The sequence below is a fragment of the Pezoporus occidentalis genome, unplaced genomic scaffold (assembly GCF_034315485.1).
Source record: "Pezoporus occidentalis ecotype Australia unplaced genomic scaffold, CSIRO_AGI_Poc_V1 ctg2, whole genome shotgun sequence".
NCBI classification, from domain to species: Eukaryota; Metazoa; Chordata; class Aves; order Psittaciformes; family Psittacidae; genus Pezoporus; species Pezoporus occidentalis.
The window spans coordinates 2,735,102-2,752,405 of NW_026913855.1; the positions used below are offsets into that span (position 1 = coordinate 2,735,102).

The following is a 17,304-nucleotide window of genomic DNA, read 5'->3' on the forward strand; positions in this document are numbered from 1 at the left end:
GTAGAAAAATATGGTCAGTTGCTGTGACTCTGCTGAAGAGCAAGAATTCATTAAGCTGCAAGAAAACAGTCCTTTTTGAAAGACAGTTTATACATAGAAGAGGAAGATTTTTCTGCCTGGTGTTTGAAGAGAAGTCACACCTTTCTGTTCAGTTCCTTAAAACCACCCAGTTGCTGAGAAGCAAGCCAGCTTATTCAAACCTAGAGCAGTACATGGGATCATTAGGGGAAGAACTTACAGACAGAGGACAATAGAGTGGAGGGATGTAATTGCCTAAAGTCATGAAGATGAAGTCTAGCAGCCAGAGAAGAAAACAAACAGAAGAGTCAGAATGTCAGGGAAAAGTAAAAGGAGGAAGTAAGAGTTTGTTACCCTACATAATTTCCAGCATTGCTGGGAGGTAGGTACATGGGGATGTCATTGTGTATATGGTAACTGAGTGGTCACTGAGCCAAATGAGACTGGGAACTAGGGAGGCTGGTGAGGAAAGATGAGATGTGTCAGCCAAATGTACCCTTTGGAATTCAGGGAAAATGCTGGGATAGAAACTCACTTTTTATAGTTCTAGAAAGATCAAAGTAACTGGAACAAAGAGAAAAGAATACATCAAACCACTGAGATCAAAAAAGATGTCTGTCATCATCAGAAGAAAGGAAGGCAATAGAGCTGAACACTATGAAGCTAATGGGATGTGGTTGAGGAAGAAAAAGGCAGAAACCAGCTGTGTGCAAAAGAAAGGTGGACTGTGAAATAGGAGACTGGTGTTAAACTACCAGAGCTTAGGATATGTAAGAAAACAGCGAGCTAGGAGGAGGACTGAAAGAGATAGGAAGGGATATGCAACAGGAACTGAGAAGTACTGGTGCAGGGATTTGAATGGGTTAGCCTGGATAGATTTGAACTTGGAACAGAAGTCTTGAAAGTAGTTGAGGAGACTGGGACTTCATTAAAAGGCAAGGGATGGAGTAGAGCTAAAATTGCAAAAGAAATGGATAGGAAGTAACAGAGCAAGAATTGTGCAAAACTCACCAAAGCAGCTAAAAAGGAACCAACATTTCTGAGGCCCACCATCTGTGCAAAACCAACTGGCAAAACATCTTGTTACCCTCCAGTGTGATAACATACACAGAAAAATAGCTGTCACTTAATCTGCTATTAAATAAAGAGTCTTGAGGTGTGGAAGTAGATGTTCCAGTCCTTCTATGTATGACTGTAAATTTACAAGTATAAGATATATTTTGATATCAAAAGATGGGACTTTTTTTTTCTGAAGAAAAAAACAGATTCATAAAGTGAATGCACAAAAAAAGTCAATCACTTTTCTGTTACATATCTAACATTAATTAATCTTGTCCGTGCTTTTACTTAAAGAGTTTAAGGATTCAGAAAGAAACCTATTATTTGTATTGTCTTAATTTTTACATGATAAATACGTATTGGGAATACAGAACCTATCTATGAAAGTTTCTGGATCACTGTGAACTAGTTCAGAAAACAAATAAGGATTTTTCTTTAGAAGCACATGCAAGGAACATAGTCTTGTCCTCACGATAGTGAGGGCAGGATTGACCTGTGACTAGTACACATGACCTTTTTATTTCTTCCATATCATTGTTCCATGACACTGGACTTGGACAGTAAAATGCACAGCCTTCTTGCTTAGAGTGGTTCTTGTGATTCATAAGGCAAAACTTCTGAGTCAAGCAGGGAAGATCTGAAGGGCAGTGTTGTGACACAGAGTATGAAGCTCATTGTCATATCTGGGATTCACATCAGGGACAATAATCCTTTCATGCTTTATACCAGAGGATCACCTACAAGGAAATCTTACAACTTCAAAGGTGCCAGTGCAAAGTTTTTGAACTTCACACACATTGTTAGATAAAGCTCACTATTCTAGAAGATATTGCAGGTAACTCAGTCTTGCCATACATTTGCACTTTCTCGTAATTCAAACACACAGCTCTGTTTATAACATTCATGCTGTATGTACACATATAAAAGTGATTTTTCGGAAGTCCTAAAATTCCTTTTACCACAAATACAAGGATCTTTACTACAACCAATTGCATTTTTACAAATTACACACATTGTAATACCGGTGTTTGGTTGGCTTTTCTTTTTTTTCCTCACAGACACCTTGTAACCATCATAAACTAGGGAAGTCTGTGAAGAACATGAGATCATTGCTCTTTTCAGAAGTGCTTTGGGATGTTTAATGGCCACAAAGTACATAGGACTTCATCTTAACATTATGCTGAGCATTTCTTGCAGCATTATGGATAAAATGGGAATAGACAAAATAGCACTCCTGAGAGACATCAACTCCAGATTTAACACAGTTTGAAAATTAGGTGAACTGGGGTAATGTTCCAAAACAGCTTATAAGCCAGTCACCCTTGCAGGTGCTGAATACCTGCGGCCCCTTTTCTCCTTGAGCTTAGTTTCCTGTTTCTTACTGAATGTGTTCTCTGTGCCCTTTCACTTCAAGTTCTCTAACAAATATATCTAACATAAATTCCATAAAATAAACCTTTTAAAATTCCTGACATGTCCAAAAGCTTGATTTCAGTAACAGGACAAAGAGAAAATTAAGATAATCCTCACCATTTTCAGCAGCTTCCAGAAAAATATTTTCTAAAAACCAGCTGAATCCAGTCTTCATTCTTAGCTGTTATCTCCCCCTTCCTGATGTGACTAGCATAACAGAGCTAAAGTTTTTGTCTGATAACATGGATTTGGTTGCTGTGAGTAGTGATGCTTCCATTCATATGAAGTGTTCTAGCCTGCTTTGCTCTCAAAAGTTTTGCCTGCTGTTCCATACAGTGCAGATTTTATCCCAGTATCTATTATTTGGCAGATTGTTGATTTTATTGTTGTTGTAATGGACATCTTAATGTCCAAACTGCTCTAGGAAAACATTTCAGAAAAAACGAATGAATCTGTAGAGAAACTGTGCCATCCAGCAAATTGTATGGGCTGTTGCCTCCAAAGAACATTACTTGCTTTTCTATGTTTGTTTGGAGGGCATATTTACTCAGATGCTCAGACTTCTTCTTTGAAGCATAATGAAATTGATAGAGCATTCTTTGCATCTATGAGACAATCTAGATTTTAAACAAACAGCTGAAAGCATCACTTGTTAAGATACATTAAGGAGTTGTAATCACATGCAACTCTTTCAAACTAATTTATGCTTTCCTAACCTCTAGTCATGCACTCTTTTTTTTTTTTTTTTCCAGTTGAAGTATATAAAACTTATGAAATATCGAACAATAATACATTAGTAGCTAACAATTGCATATAATTTGTTTTTCTGCCTGGACTAGTCAGCATTTGGACACAGGTAGGTTCTTACAGAGAATAAAAGTATCATCAGATTGCTGATAAATTAGTAAGAACCTTATAATTGAATTCAGAGAGCTGGAAATCAAGCTGAATACAGAGAAATATATCCTCAGGTAAACAAGAGCTGAGGAAGAGATTTCAGGACTGAAACATATAAAGTGATACAAGTAAGTGATCTTAGAAAGCTGGAAGAGAGAGCTGTATGGGGAGGTTTCCAACTTAATCTTCTCAGTAGGTCAATTGGCTTACTGGAGCACATCCCTGTCCTTAAAGCAACTTATCTTCCTCCCAAGTCCACTGAATTCAGTGTGTGGCTTACTTGTGAGTAGAAACAGGTCCCTCTGAGAAATTCATAATACTGGGACATATCTCATGTGTTTCCCTGGGCAGGAACCAGATTAATTGGTTTATTAGAAGTGAGCCTGGGAGCACTGTTGATGTAAGGGGTCAGCAAGTAGATCAGTGAGACAAAACGGTAAGGGTATTTTATAAATAGATGGTCATTTAGACACCAAAGTATGGTTAAAAAAGATAGACATGAACACTTTAAAATGGCTTATACTACTTATACTACTACAGTAAGTGCAGTCTGTGAAGAAACCATCATGAGACAATTTTTCTTGTGTAGTTGCAAATACAGGATCAGTAACCAGAGCCCTTGAGTCTCCTAGGAGAATTTGTGAAATAAAATAAAAAAAAACAACACTGAGGAGTGGTTATGCATTCAAATGATTCTGCTGTCATATGAAAAACTGCTCAACAATGTGATTAAGGGCTTGCTATCTGCTTGCAAGAAAATGTGGTTTTCAACAGAATATTGACTTCAGGAGGGCTATTTTCATAGGCTGCCACCAAGGAAAAGGTTTTCACGTCAATCTTTGTTAGCGAAGGTTTTGATCCTTTGTCAGGGAAAGAATGTGTCACAAATTCATGAACAAATATATTTTGGTATTAGAAATGAATGAAGAATGTATTGAAAAACAAGTAGTGAATGAAACATTAGTTATAGTTTTAAGCAAGAACTAACAGTGAATTGACAAAGCAGGAAATAAACAGTCACTGCTATATGTTAATTTTTTAAGTATTATTACAACATATCATCTAGCATGTTTATTTTGAATTAAAAAGTCCAATTGAATTACTAGTCAAAAATGCATGAATGTGTATGCACCTGGTAGACAGTAGCTGCATTTTTGTGTTCTGTCATGGTCCCATTTGGTAAACAGTAATATTTAAAGACTGATGACTTCCTTTATGTCTACAATATTTTTCATGAAAGTCTGGGATAAAAATACTTTCTGAAGTCAGGTAGGTCCAACATGAGCTGGTACTGGAAGTGTGTGTAATGATTGCCTACATCTTAGACTGTGTCCACACAGGAGCTCCCTATTGGTACATGGGTAAGGTTCACTTTGTAGTTTCTAATGTGACTGGAAATACATTTTTTATAACAGTTCCCCTCTCCCTTTTATTTCAGGAAAATAAGCTATACCAGTAACTAAGGGGTTTACTTGTGCTGAAGTCAGCTGAACACAATGATGTTGGTCAGCAATCACATCCTCACAGCTGTAACCAAGACAGATGTAGCATTTATTTATCAAAAAATTGGTTCTTTGCTGTATGTAGACAGGAAGTGGTTCTTATGAAAGGGACAGTGCTCACTGTCACCCATTGAGATATAACACAGACATAACATGTGTAACTTCCTTTTTCAGTATTGCACTTCAAAGACACTTTTGTGGAAGCCCCAGACACCAGGTAAAACAATGTCTTTACTTCCTTAGTCTAAGCACTCCATCTCTGAAGTCCTGTCAGTGCATAGTAACTTATATGATCTGTATGATAAGAAACTTCATGTATTTTTCCAGATAATCCACCCAAACAAGAATCTCTTTTCAGTATTTTTCAGACCATCAGTTAGCTGTCACAGTGACAGACTTGGAACATTTTATACCTTCTTACTCGGCTCTGAGCCACCAAGTCTCACTGTCAGCTTCACTTTGGGTTCTCTGAGAGTTACTGAAGGAGGAAAAGCTTTCTTACCTAACTGAGCTGCTGCCAGCATCAAGGTCTTGTGCTGTCACTGCACCTATAATGGTCCCCACAGGTGTATCCTCATAAACCTCCATTGTGTACATAGGCTTGCTGAAAACTGGAGGTTCATCCATGTCCAATACATTTATCTTCACAGTGGCAGTATCTTTGAATGGACCCACTGAGTGAAATCGATGGTCAAGATGGAGATTGGAGGCCTCAACTTTAAAGGTATAAGCCTTTTTTGTTTCAAAGTCTAATGGCTGTAGAAAGAATAAAAGCAAAACATCATATTTGACTAAAAATTAAACATTGCAAAATCACTTTGGTAGGATTAATCTGACACAACTTAAGATGCTTTCAGTGTAAACTTCAACTCCTTACCTAATTATCTAAACTTGTTCATCTCATGCTAAGGTGATTTCTGAAATAGGCTAGATGAATCATACTCAGGAAATGACAGTTTCTCCACATCAAAAAGGAATCAGGATGACTGACATAGATGTAAACAGTTACATTGTAGATGTCTGAAGTTAACTAAGTGAGAGTCATCTTTTGCGAATGAGCTGTTGTGCCAGTTAGCCAGATATTTGCATTCACAACTCCCAAGCACAGGCAATCAACTGTCTCTAGATGATCCAGTTCCTCAAAATAGAAGACTTCCATTTTTTTTTAGCAGGGAAAGCTTTTAGAAGGTCATGACAATGATGAAAACTAGCCTGAATAAAAACTCTGGTACATACCAGTGGGTCAAGCCAAACCTCAGGTATGGCTTGGAACTTCAAACTTGATCTGAAACAAGTATTTCCTGTAAAATGTCTACCTTATCAGTGAACTGCTATTCACACCATATAGTGGAGCTGCATGTACTTTAAAAATGCAGACTTTTACCCTGCCTTGTGATCCTAAGTGTAATTCATAAGGTCTTCAAGGTAGCATAGCACCTTTTGTATACCCATCTTGGTTTTTGATCTATATGCATCCTGCAATCGGATTGTTTTTCTGCAGGTTTCTGTCACTGTACATCAATTTAGTGCCTTTGGTTTTAGAAAGGTAATCATATCAAAAACCTTAATGCAGTCTTATTTAGTTGAAAAGACACTGAAGCTTTAATTTTAGTTAAAGGCCTTAGCTGCGTCGGCTTTCATGCTTTTAACGTTACTGAGAGTCTTTCCCTGATGTTTGGATAACAGTGGCACCTAGTGGTTTCTTCCTATAATAACTCTCAAGCTGGAAATTTTCTAACGGGAAAGGGTATGCTATCTGGAAAAAAGAGCAGGATCACAAGTGTATGAGCAAGGATATTTCAGCATCTGACTTCCCCCCCCAGCCATCATTACCACAGTCTTTCCAGTCCCTTGTCACAGCCAGGATAGATTTGAATTCTGCCATTTTCTGTCCTTATCACAACAGGACATAATTGGCCAGATGACTACCTGGCATAAACTAAAGTAACTCCATTAAAATCAATCAAGTTTCCTTGACTTACATTAGCTGAACAGATAGCATAATGATTTTAAATCCTTATGAAAGTCTTTATAATTTTAACAGACTAGATGGTCAGTCTTTTTTGAGCTAGGAATTTAAAATTAGCCACCTAAATCTATATGCCATTAAAACAAAAAAGCTTGAAAGTCAAGTGATTCTAACCAATCCACTACCACGTACAAACACCCTCCTACAGACAAAATTCCCAGTAAAAATCAGTATGACTTGCACCTTCACAGCTGGACTGACAGAAAGAATTAAAAACTAATGATGAGAAGAAACAGACAAAATTAAATGTGGAAGAACTTATGGCCCAGTGGTTAAACTCTAAGCTGTTGGCATCACTACAGATGGACATAATGCTTTGGTATCCAAATTGTTGACATGCTGTCTTCAGTTTCTATACTCCTCATGTTCACTGTTATACTTTGCCAAAAGCATCTTCCTCAGACAAACAAACAAACACAACCCAACATACAAACCATGCCACAAACTCTTCTCCAGCTAATTATATAAATTGTTAATATATTTTCAAGACTTATAGTAACGGGAAAAAACCTAGAGTTTGAAGAACCAGTCTGGAGTGGAAAAAAATGTAAGTATGAGGGGCTAAGCTAGACATAAATGGTTAATACAGAGAAAGCAAGAAATCTAAGCTCTCAATTAGGTAGCTATTCTGATGACTTGTATGTATCTTTCATACCCCAAAATTGTATTTAAACTGTTCACATTGGCTCCTGTGCTACAGAAGTATATTTGCAGATAGATGTACTAAAGGGAAGAGCCACAATCCATGCATTCCTTGAAGGCTGTTTTTCACTGAGTTACTTTCCAAGGCAGGAGTACCAGATCACAGTCCTTGGCCAGTGCCCAGTCGCAACTTTCAGGATACAAGGGGAACAGAGTGCTTGTTTGGAGATGGACAGCAAGGCATAAAACTTCAATCAATTTTGTGTATTGGTGTGTTCAGGCTAGCATATTTACTGCACAGCTACCCAGAAGATGGATTAAGTGGCTGCATCACTTCACACACACACACACACACACACACACCCCCGCCCAGCATTATGGGCAACACTATGGCATATTTTTGAAAAGACAGTTTGACTTCAAGGAAGGAAATAATTTTTCCACTGTAACATCAGAGAAACCAGTTCTTTGTCTTCCTATGGGTCCGATAAGAAATATAGTTAGAGGTTAAACAATGTGTGGACAGTGCAAAGCACAGATGGCACTTAGCATTTGAAGAGACATGCAGAAAGTGCTGAGCCATCATCAGAGAAAGAAATCAGAGACAGACTCCCACAAAATGGTTAGAATTAATGATCTTAAAGGTCTTTTCCAACCTAGCTGCTTATGTGATTCTACGATTCTATGAAAATAGCAGCATTTAGCCTTACAGCATATGAGAGGCTAAACTACAACTGAAAGGTCTGTGGAAAGATGGGAAATGTTGCAAGCAGTAAACCTAGGACTTAATTTAAAAAAAAAAATATTTTGTACAACATATATAATGAAGCAAAAGGGTATGGTTTTGATGTATTGTGTTTATGGTCAGCCCATGCTACAATATTCTAACTAGTTCTGGTCTTTGCAGTTTTAAACTGTTGAGCCATACGAATAGCTATCGATAGTGCTAAATTTTGGCATTTTTCTGATATCCCTGAAAACAGAAGAACTGAAAGTATGCCTAGCTCTTAGGCAAAACTTTTTTGATTTTTAGTTTTCAAGAGGTTAAAATAGCATTTCTTTGTATGTCTTTTTTTAGCAGACACCACTAAACTCTGTGAAGGAAATGAGTGATCCATACAATTTTTTTAGCTGCTTTTTTTTTCTTCTAAGACATATTTTGCTGTTACATAATGCATGTCTGACAGTGCTCAGTCATAATTTCATTTAAAATTTGGAGTGCTGGTAAGATAGCAGAATGTTTGGATTTTACAGAAAAAAAATATTGAAACCTGTTTCATTTAATCAGATTTTTAATGGAATGTCTTTTTAAAATAAATAAACAATGGAAATAAATATTTATTCCTTCTATAAAAATAATAATATTCATAAAACTAAGTTTGAATAAAGTTGTTTTTTTTAGTTTACAAAAGCTACAAGTTTTTCCATGTAAACAGCATTTTTGCTAATATTAAGGCAATCCTTATTAACTGTGAACTATTCAACAATTAGAGGAGTATTTCTAATTGATATTCTAAGTACTAGTGACAGAATAGATGTATTTTGCTCCCTTACTGGTTCTTGTCTGGCTTTCCCTGTGTTACGGTTACAAGCTGCTCTATATAGTTGCACAGTAAAGCACCATCAGCATATGTACAGCCATGTGCAGCAAAGGCATTCTACAAATCCCAAAATCGAATAACACATAATAACAAATCACTTTATCTTGCAACTCTGAAAGTATCATGAATAGACATATTTATGACTAGGAAAGCACATAAACAGCTCTCTGTTAGATATAATTGTATTTTGAAATATTACTGTTTCCCATATTTAAGATAGAAGCTAAGAAATGTTATTATATAGATTATCTAAATGAGATATCAGATGGATGGATGGATGGATGGATAGATAGATAGATAGATAGATAGATAGATAGATAGATAGATAGATAGATAGATAGATAGATGTAAAGTGTAAAGCAGGGCAGAAGAGAGACAAATAAAGAACTGGGGAAAAAAAATGGGCTGAAAGATACAACGAATTCATCCATCCTGTCAGTTTGTTCTGCTTCACAAACAGTTAGAACAAGAAACTCCAGAAGTTTCTGCTATTTATCCACACCAAAGAGATAGAACAGTATTGTTTGTGATACAGGTTTTCAGGATCCACACCTACAATGATGGAAAAGCCGTATTTGGGAATGAGATTGTAAGCCCCACTGCATAAGGATAGTTATGGATAGTAGCACTAGGTTGAGATGAAGCACATATTAACTTAATCTTGTCTTATCTTGTCTTCACATTAGTGCTGTGCTGTTGTAGGTCAACTCTGCATCATACATGCCTGTCTCAAAACCTGGCAAGAGTTTCCCCTTGAAGATGAGTTGAGTGATTGTATATTTTGTGAAATATTGCCATAAGACTGTTTGCTGTGCATGACGTTTCAGTAAATACACTTCTGCACTGGATTTTAAATAGCACAAGGAAATAATTGGCATTGTAGAGCAGGCTGATTTATTAAAACAAGCTCCAAACCAACCAGGAGCATTCATTAGCTAAAGGTGAGAATGGACAGTAAAAACCAAAATTTATAGGCCAAGTCTACACCAAGTTCTGTAATTTGACCAAATCTGGTGAGTGTTTCAAGACTTGATGGGAAGTAGGCAAAATATACTTATGTTCTGTATCCGGAAGAGAGAAGAAGCTGACCAATGTCAGGATTCATACTCTCAAGCATCTCACCTCTTTCTGCAGGTACCTTTCACTGTTCCAGGAAAAAACAAACCCAACAGCTGTATCTGAAACTGTAGAGACGAAAGATATCCTCTTCTTCACTCTTCCTGTCATTCTCCTCTGTGGCTACCATGGCGGCCTTTAGGATTGCACCTGCACCCAGGTCACTACTTGATGCCTGTGCTGAAAGGCCTCATATAGCTTGCTCTTCTTCCTCAAAATGTAAGACCACAATTCCCACTTACACAAACTCCTGAGTTAGTTATGATTATATGCAGACAGTGCCTGTGCACACACCTGCAGAGGGTATTCCCTACCTCTGCAGAAAGAAGTGGTGGGGTGAGCAGCCTGTTCAGCCTTGCTAATAAAGCAAGTAGTAGCCATAATGCAATTCTGGATAAGGCAGAGTCATGAATCTGCCTTATGCTCACTGTTGTGGTGTGCAGATGCTGTCAGACTGCTCTTACATTATAGCAGTGAGCTACACATATAGCAGGCATGAGCAAGACACCTCAGTTTAGTCTGTAATCAAACTCCTACATGCTGACTCCAATGAAAAGCTTTTTAAAAGTGTCCCCTGAAGTTATAAGAAAATACCTCCCTGCAGCTACTGGATCTGTTCATCATTCCCCCAGTTTCTGTTATTATATCATCACTAAAGTTATTGTTTCTCATCATGCAGTGTCCTCCATGACATCCTGTAATTTGGTGGATACAGCTTTGTCACCTGTGTGACATGTGTACCAAAAACCAAGATCATAGAATCAGAGAATCATAGAATAGCTAGGGTTGGAAAGGACCCTAAGATCATCTAGTTCCAACCTCCCTGCCATGGGCAGGGACACGTCCCACTAAACCATATCACCCAGGGCTCCGTCCAACCTGGCCTTGAACACCACCAGGGATGGAGCATTCACAACTTCCCTGGGCAACCCATTCCAGTGCAATTATTCCCGGCATTTCCACTGACACACATGGAGCAGCTCACACAGTATAGTGCAGCAGTATAGGATCATAACAGGTGCACCATAGAAACAGGGCTTTTTTCCTGGGTTTTAATGGCACTTTGCACAAATTTGTAAAGTAATCTCTGATCCAGACTTAATGTTTCAACCCTGCTCAATTTCTGGATTAGTTCATGCTAAACCAATTAAAAGGCTTCTGCATAAAATAGGATTATCCTATAAACTCATTCTTAGTTTAACAAATTTTGTGCCAGCTATTCGGGGAAGCTCAGATCCTTTTGTTTTCTTTTTCTGTTGGGTGTGGTCATTAAAGATTCAGTTTCAATCAAGTTTCAAAAAAATCACAAGCTTGCCTGGAACTGACACACTTTCCTCTTGTACCTGGAAGCACTACTATGTGCTCTATGAGAGGCAATTAAACTCTGGTACAAAGGAGATGGTACTTTCTCTCACCCTGCTTCCAGTAGTTTACACTCAAGTTTCCTGAAGCATTCAGGTAGGATGACAGATACTACATAATTATAAACACCAATAAACACTGTATTAAATAGCACTGGACAGGGGAAAATAATGGTCATTCCTTTCCTAATATAGTAGTATTTCTTACTCTTATGGAAAACTGAATCCAGCATTATCCTGAAGTCAGACATTTCCCCCTCTTTTTATTAGTTTCCCCTCTTTGTGAGAGAGGAAGCTATTACACTACTAACCACATAGTGGGGCTAAATGGCGTTTGGATCCTCTCTTTAGTAGAATATAAGAAAAGCTATTTAATTGTTAATATATGTAAATACCACAAAAGAAGTAGTAATCAAGTTTATATTGGATGGTAGCATGAACATAAACTAGTACCCAAACCAGATCATTTAAGATGTGCACCTTGTCCGGCTGTAGCTGTTTATGCCCATTTGGTGTCTGAGAAGCAGAGAATGGCCTTTTACTTCCACCAATGCACTTAGTATGCTAAAAAAAAAAAACAATTTGGCTTGTGCAATTTTTTATCATCAAATGTATTTTTTACCAGAAAAAGATATTATGCAAGAAGGTTTCATTTTTCTTAATTTGGATAAAGAAAAATCTTCCTTTTTTTTTTCATAACAACTGAACAAAAAAAAAACCATCTGTGCAGTGACCGACTGTTTCTAGCTGCAAGAAATTTTCCAGGAAAAATAAAAGCATGGCTTTGACATGTCTCAGCACTTAATTACTGCAGCACTTATGGCATCAGAATATCCTATGATACAGAAAAAGAGCAAACCGATTTTTAAAGCACATGGCACTTTTTATTAGTGGCTTTGACTATTAATTATTTATAATTCATAATTGAAAGTGTTGGTCCTATTCATTTACCAGCTTTGATTTAAAGAAGGACTTTAATGCATACCTAACCTTAATATTTGTATAATCCCATAATGTAACGTCAGTGATTTGAACACCATGCAATGTAAAATTGCTACTCTGCAGGCAAATGAATGGTGCTGTTGCAGGCTTGTACAGTATGGCTAGCATGCATTAATAGGTGTCTACAGAGTTGTGAATGTGCAGCATTTCTGGAATCTGAAAACTGCAACCCATGAAAACACATTTATATTATCATAGGCATAAAGGATATGAAAACTGTGTTGACAATATCACTAAGAATCCAGACTGCTCTTGTTTAACCTAGGATCCAGCAAGGAACTTGAATGGAAGGATTCTGGGTCATTCCAAAATGCCTTAAAACACTTGGTTTATATAAAGCTTATGAATGGGACCTTTTCCCTCAGAAAAGTTTTGTGAAGTGCAAGATGTATGGTCTGTATAAAGGCACTCTTTTCTGAAGGACCTGCATGTTGGGTTTAATCTTCTTTCCACAATCCTGCATAGAACAATGCTAGTATTCCCTGACCTTCACAGCCTGTCAAAGGCCCCTATGAAGAAGAAGATTAAAAAGGGATTAGGATTATATTTTTTCCCCTTCTGTTCAGTGACAGAGATCTATCATTTACATTAGGCAGCATTAAGTGATGTTCTGCTGCTGTTAAAATGTCCTAAACTTTCAGATATGCCCTATCTGAATGCAGCAAAATACAGGGACCAACTCTAAAGTATTTGGATATAGAATTAGTTGTGTGGTTTGTTTTTTATTTAATTAGTGGTTGAATTAGCTGTTATATAATTCCCCATACAGCAGTCTCAAAAGTGGCCAGGCATTTTGTGCTGATCCCAAGATAATTGTATCAAGTAGATTCATATGTGAATCCTCTTTACCAGTAACAAATTTTACATGCATGCTCTTTGAATTGCCAATTTGAAAGTTTTGTCCATGCAGTCTAACATATATACACTTAACCACAAGTATGGAAAAGTTCCACTGCTGTGTATAAAAACAAGCAGCACATCCGAGGCTTAGGACTAACTGAGGGAGAACTGAATCCTACCAAAACCTATTCTCAATGCTCAAACATTATTTTTTTCAATGGTTCCCACCCATTGTCATTTCTGACTGGCAGTGCATACAGAAAGGCATGCAGCAACTCAGCCTGACAGTTCCAGGTGGTGCTCTTTTTGAGTCATCTGCATAAAAGGAAAAAAGTGATCAGAATAATTTTTAAAAATGAAGAAAATTTACAAATTCACATAAGGAGGAAACACTGCATTCAAACTTTTAGTCAGAAAAGAGGGGATGTGTGTGAAAAGTGCAAAGAGTTTGTGTCTCATCAAACTACTTCCTGTGGGTATTATCAATTACATCATATGTCATTAAAACTAGCAGAAGAGTGAGTGGCTTGATATCATCTGGTCCTTTAATACACTCATGGATAATTTACTGTTTCCCAGGTCAAGAGGCTGAAACCAGGAATTTCATTGTTAGAATGAATATAATGCAAATATACACCCATGGCTAGAGCCGGAGGAAATTTAAGTACCTAAATCCTAAATTTTATTGAAAATACAGCTTTTCTATTCCTAAAGCTTGTCTTAATACACAGCACTTTCCTCCCTTGACCCTTGCAAAGTGTTCATCTCCTAGATGTGTTTATTTTACAAAAATTACACCTCCAAGAATGAGCTGTCTATGAAACATAAGCTGGCCTTTCAAAATGAGTTGGTGGCTCAAACCTCTTTCTAATTAAAAAGTTGATCATTGGTGTACATGTGCATGCCTGGCCTCATAAAAGAGCCATTAGTTAAAATGTGACAGCCTCTATTTTGTATCTATCTCTCCTACTGAGTGCTTTAATCACTAAATTCCAAATAACACTTATCCTTTCCATCTTCAAAGTTCATAAATTCAGTAACCTTGAACTTATTCTCGTAAAATAAAGAAACATCAACAGCTGAGTTGCAGTGTGCTCCCTTGCATGAGTATCTGATAATCAGCTCTTTGAAACACTATCATCAGGAAACTGGAAGTAGGACATGTTGATTTGCAATCATTTGGAACTCCTCTACCCTAAGTAAAAACTCTTTTCTCCACAGTACTATACAACAGCTTCATTATTAAAATAAAACATTTTTTTTTTCAAAATAAAATTCTTATAAGTGAAAATGCAATAGATTATCTCAAACATAAAATATAGCTCTTTCATTCTATGCTCTGATCTGTGCATTTTTTCATGTGGTTTTAGGTGGAAAACTTCCCATGAAAGAGAAATTACACTTTCTTAACAGAGATAAGAATTACTTCTCTGCTGATATAACTGACATTATTTATGAAAAGTCATACCTGATAGTATATGAAATGAATCACTAAACTACAATTGCTTTTAAGACTAAGATCACAGCCTTAGATTCTAATAAAGATAAAAACAACTGTGTGTTAATTATGAGGTTTAATTGCACAACATTTAATTCTCTTACTTATTTTCTTCCTTGGGTACAAACACTCCATCATTGCCACATACCTTTTTCAGTTTGATAACTCCTTCCTGGGTGGTCTCATCTGTTGTGATGTCAAACAAGTTCCCTCCGTCTCCTGGAACTATGTTATACTCAATTTCTGCATTTTGCCCAAAATCAGGGTCCACAGCTCTGATCCTTCCAATAGCAGAACCAACATGAGAGGACTCAGGCACTTTTAAATGGAAGATACCTATGGCAAAGTGGTAGACAGTCATTCTTGGGATTTCTTAATAATTAACATAGTATGTCTGATTAAAACCATGGAGCCTGGGCAAAAGAAACAGATGTAATTAGTCCAATTAAAATTATGAGATCAAACCAACAAATGATTAGAAAAAGATATGTATGTTTTACCCAAGGATTTTCCCTGGTTTCTAAATTTGGTCCAGTGCAACTGCAAGGGCCTTATCATCTCTATCTCTTGAAACAGACATCTGTATTTCTATTTTTAATTTTACCCATATGGTTAATTCTTTTGAATTAAATTCTACTTGTAGACAGTACATGTTTATAAGCATTTTCCTCCTATGTTTAACAATTTTTAGTATCTGATTTTTTTATTTTGTTTGAGGAAAATATATCTATGCATTTCAAAGTAGTTAAAAGGCAAAATACAATGAAAAAAGGGTTTCCACCCCTTTCTGTAATACTCAGTATTATAATTAGATGTACAACTCCTTGTGGGGGAAGATAAAGAGTACTGTTTATACATTAGCCACCAGAGGGTGCTCCTACTAAAATTTCAGTGCTAACCATAAATTTCTAGCTCTTCAGAGTTTCATTTTCAGCTTATTTACCTTTAGTGGTAATAGAAGTTAAAAAATACCCCAACCAAACACAAAAAATACACACTTTTAAAATAAACCTTACTACTCATATGTGAGGAAAAACTGATTTCATTCAGGGAAACAGCTATGTCAAAAAAAATCAAGGTATAATAGTTGAAATAGCTGGAAGAAAAGGTACAAAGTACTTTGAGTAAGCCTTCACTTTAACGACATCAGTAGCAATAGGGCTTAGTTTATACTGTGCCCTGACTTAATACACCGCTACTGAAGTGCCAGCCTTTCCTGTTTAGCTGCACCTCTTGCTGGAATTGTTACCTTGATAATGAACACCATCATGAAAAGTATTTGCAGTGAGCAGGTAGTGTTCACCTTAGTTCATGCAGCAGCCTTTGCTGTCAAAATCACCAGCTTTTGCAACTGATTTCAGTGGACCCAGGATGTTTGATTTGCTTCATCCTGCCCTTCAGATAGCATTTGCTTCCTCTGTGATTTCATTTTCCTGGGATATTCTCCAACAGCTCTCATACAACAGCCCCTTTGGTGCAGGAAAACATTGGCAATGGCCTTTTCTGTTCCTCTACATGCGAACACATAGGAGGACATATACACTTCTTTTCCACTAGTACAGAGGAGAGGCACCTGTGACTAGTGGAAGGTGTATCAGCGGGATTTCTCTGAGATTTCTGCCTGGTAGCAGTTCAGTCCCTTTTCACAAAATGAGGCTCTGAGAAGTTGTGTATTGTGTAACAGCAGGATAGATGACTTTCACATCCAGCCCTTTGAATTAAACAGCAGACACTGTTGCCTGCCGTTATCTCCTCACAATGCATGCTGTGTCAGCTTTTTCAGCTTTGCAATATATTCAGGTGAGGGAAAAAATGACATTAGCACTGCTGGATTAGGAGCAAACCTACCCTTTAGTGAGCTAGCAGTTTGGACTGTATAATTGTCTGATTGCCTCTGAAAAAAATCTGTTTTGTCTGCTTTCTCCCTCTTGTCAGCATGCAAATTGTACCTGAAGGCAAAGCTTGCCTTCTCTCCACAACATAGTTTAAGCCCTGATACCCAGGGCTTTTACAGACTCTTACATTGGATGACAGAAATCATTGCTGCAGTGTTTGCTCTTTACAGCCACAGTTTTAGTGAACGTAAAACGTAAAAGCATATGACAATGGAGTTTTACTTCTTTGGCTAGTTGATCTATTCTTAGTGAACTGAAGAGCACTCGAACTCATTAAAAAAAACATTTCTCTGTAAAACACTGTACCTTGCTGTAAAGCGTATGGGACTTAGATGGAATCAAAGAAACACTACATTACTCATTTCAGATTGTTTAGGCTTTTATCAGTTATTTCAATGACTTGGTATTTCATCATTTCCAGAAATTCAACA

At 37.1% G+C, this 17,304-nt stretch overlaps 1 protein-coding gene across 4 annotated transcripts in view; it reads right to left on the bottom strand.

The window, feature by feature from the left end:
* Positions 1-17,304, bottom strand: part of LOC134163125 (cadherin-12) — a 550,087-nt gene that overhangs the window by 32,581 nt on the left and 500,202 nt on the right. For all 4 annotated transcript variants that reach the window (XM_062617684.1, XM_062617681.1, XM_062617682.1 and 1 more), the window contains exons 7-8: positions 15,127-15,314; positions 5,392-5,645 (exon numbers count right to left, since the gene is read on the bottom strand). In XM_062617684.1, coding sequence (XP_062473668.1) covers positions 5,392-5,645; positions 15,127-15,314 — 442 coding nt within the window. The remainder of the gene's footprint in view (positions 1-5,391; positions 5,646-15,126; positions 15,315-17,304) is intronic.